The sequence below is a fragment of the Diadema antillarum genome, unplaced genomic scaffold (assembly GCF_040938485.1).
Source record: "Diadema antillarum isolate AM-2024a unplaced genomic scaffold, OU_Dant_1.0 seq00000076_RagTag, whole genome shotgun sequence".
NCBI lineage: Eukaryota > Metazoa > Echinodermata > Echinoidea > Diadematoida > Diadematidae > Diadema > Diadema antillarum.
The window spans coordinates 575,679-578,888 of NW_027271170.1; the positions used below are offsets into that span (position 1 = coordinate 575,679).

General features: G+C 38.3%; 1 protein-coding gene across 1 annotated transcript; it reads right to left on the reverse strand.

The window, feature by feature from the left end:
* Positions 1–941: 941 nt before the first annotated feature.
* LOC139726050 (electron transfer flavoprotein regulatory factor 1-like) lies at positions 942–2,405 on the reverse strand. The gene is made up of 2 exons (XM_071637133.1): positions 2,292–2,405; positions 942–1,148 (listed from the first exon to the last, which is right to left on the reverse strand). The coding sequence occupies exons 1-2, from the start codon at positions 2,334–2,336 to the stop codon at positions 942–944; spliced, it is 252 nt and encodes an 83-aa protein (XP_071493234.1). The 5' UTR covers positions 2,337–2,405.
* Between the last annotated feature and the right edge of the window lie 805 nt (positions 2,406–3,210).

A 3,210-nucleotide genomic window follows, 5' to 3' on the forward strand; every position in this document is an offset into this window, starting at 1 on the left:
AGCCAGACTACTAGTTCTTTTCACTCAAAAAAATCACCTATTTTCCGTACACGCACCTAATGAAATATAGTCCCTTCAAATTCCATGAGAAAAGCTTTTATCTTAAAACCAAAATGCAGTTTGTAGAGGAATTCATATTCAACATCTGCAGCTATTCAGTTTTATGCCAAACTGCATTAATGATTTTTAATTAATAGTTGTCTTCATTTATTTTGGTATCTTTGGTACGAATTTGTGAAGGGGTCTGGGACATTCCATTTTATTTACAGGTGTGAGCCCTACATTGTGGGATGTCTCCAACCAACCCACTGCATTATGGGATACCTTGATGAATTAGGAAGACTTATACTAACATCCTGAGAAACAAGAAACATTCGGCACGAAACTCTTGTGTTTTGGAGCCGACAACCTTTTTCACAGATTGCCGACCATGATGGTGTAGAGCATTGCACTGGCATTCTTTGCAATGTATAGAGACGAACACTTTCTTGAGCATTATACTTTTGCTAATTGTGGCTCTCCACAACAGTTTCATGCACACAAAAATTTCTGGTTTTACAGTAATTGCCTTTCAGAATGATCCACATGAAATGAGTGTGTTGGTGTTTTCCTGCAACTCGCTGGTACACCACATTGATTGCAAGATCTTACACACACTATAAACTGAGATCAGAATTCATATCTCACCTCTAAGTGACTACACCAACCTCTTACACAAACGGTGAACCAAAACAAAAATAAGGTTTGAAATTACTTCCACCTCATATCAACTGTGTTGGTATTTCCTTGAATGTTTGTGTCCTGCATGATTTTGTGAAATTCATTACCAAGTCCGTCCAAGTATGCAGCCAGCTATAATTCAATATCCTTCTCTCTGGGTTGGCTTCCATCACTGGTGGGATGAAATCCACTGAGAGTTCCACTCTACCTTTAGAGTTTGGTCATTGGTCATAGTATCTCTTCTTCAGTGCCCTGTATTTCCTCAGCATGTAGAGGGCCTCCAACTCTTTCATCACGTACTCCCCCTTTGCTATCAGCTCCTTGATCTTCTCAGGATCCGTGACGTCTTTGTTCTTCATGAAGGCAGCGTGGCATCTGGTACGGAAGTAGTCGGCACCCTTTGGATACTCTCTGCCCAGGAAGATTAGCTGTAAGATGTATCAACATTCAGGACAGTTAATCGGGTATGAATATAAGAACGACCAAGTCCATGGAAGACCATTTCGAGTAAACTAAAAAAAAACTTCATATCTTTTTGATTTGTCCAATAATATTCTATTTAACTGTGATGGGAAGGCAACATTGTATATACAAATTAGAACATTATGACAATTAACATTTACATTAATTGTGGAGAGGCCATTTTGTGTGGTGGACTTGGGTCGTTCTTTGATTCATATGGACTTGGGTCATTCTTTGATTCATATACATCCGATTCTGCTATAGAGATGAGAGAAGGATGAGAGAGGGCGCTATTATATGAATGTAAGAATGACCCAAATCCATCATTCTTACATTAATATAAGATTTAACTCATTCATTTCAGGCACTTCCGGGGGTAATTAGGATTTATCATTTATACACAAGATGAGTCCATGCATAAGCTACAATTTCCAATGTCAAACTGAATTTGGCCAAAAATTGGACTTGGGTCGTTCTTATATTCAGGTCTTCAATTCAATCATGGTCTCATGCTCCCATGGTAGCCTCTGTACTATCATTAGTACTGCTCTTTCAGAGGTCCCTGTCAATAATATTACCCAAGCATGGGCAAGTACCAATTTCTACACCTGCCTGAAAAAGGGAAAATTGGGTGACTATTCTGTTCGAGGACTGTATACACATTGAGTACTCATTTTAAAGGGATGATGTAGTTTTTGTTGAGATGGGGGGATTTCATTTTTGTTTTGTTTTGTTTTGCAAGATAGGCGGAAACCACTGATGAAAGATAAAAAAGCATACAATTCAAAAGAGGGATTCAAAGTTTATTTTATGATTTTTTTTTTTTAATGGCTGAGTTAACAAAAAAGAGGGTAAAACAAAGTGGTCCTATTTGAAAGGTGGAGCCTACCTTTTATTAGGACCTCTTTGTTTTTGATATCTCACCCATTTCAAAACCAATTTTCATCAAATAAACGTTGAATTCCTCTAAGAATCCACGTCACAAAACAGTTGGATTTGCTTGAAACCCCATTAGCATGGTTGGTTGAGTGATTGAGAAAAAGCCTATTAAAAATAGTATAATTTGTGTAAATTACACATAACTTAATTGCGTCTTTACAGAAACTTACATTCTTGTACAGTGTTCTGACAGCATATCGTAGTTCTCTTGACATTGTGGAGCTGCGGTGAAGTATTCAGCAACCTTAATTGCTGTCTGATGACGATTCTTGTATGATAACTGTAAAAAAAAAACATCAAATTAAGCTGCATACATCCATGGAATATTCATGATTTTCAGAAGTTTTCCATTTTGTATATTTTGTTTTGACTTTAAAATTCAAAATATATCATTATGATATGACAGAATGAGAAGATAGATTGAGGGGAGTGAGTTCATTGTCTTCATTACATTCCTTCACAATTGCTTCTTCAGGCAGCAGGGGGTGTTTCATAAAGACTTTTTGAGTCTAGATTAAAATTATGGTATGCTGTTCAGTGTTGGTTTCTCTTTTAACTTGTTAAAGTTTGATCTGATGTTTTAAGAATCCACTTCGCAAATTTACAGAAAAGATCCTTTGACCCTCTGTTAGCCTAATGCCGACCTTTATTTAGAACCCTACCCCTGGTATAGCCAGGTGCCCGCACCTCGTCAGGGGCCCGAATACCGTCACCCCGCTTAAAATCGTTTTGAGCGCACTGAACAAAAATGTATGCCCGGGACTGTGTTCTGTACGCTTGAAACTTGGCAGGACTACCACAACCAAGCAAATTGTGGTGAAAACCAAACAGTTTTTTGCGAAAATCTGAAATTTTAATAGGGCTATAGGAATACGTGTTATATGTCACCCGCACGCATCTTTTACGTGTATGTCTATGGGAACATCACGGTCACCCGCACACGTCTTTTATGTGCTAAGTCTATGGGAGAGCGGGTGACGAGTTGCGGGCCCCTTCCTTAGCGCGCAACTTTTTCGCATCGTTCGCCTTTGACGACGATAGCTGCAAATTTTCAATATCGATCAGTGAACTTAGAATTCCATTGGAATT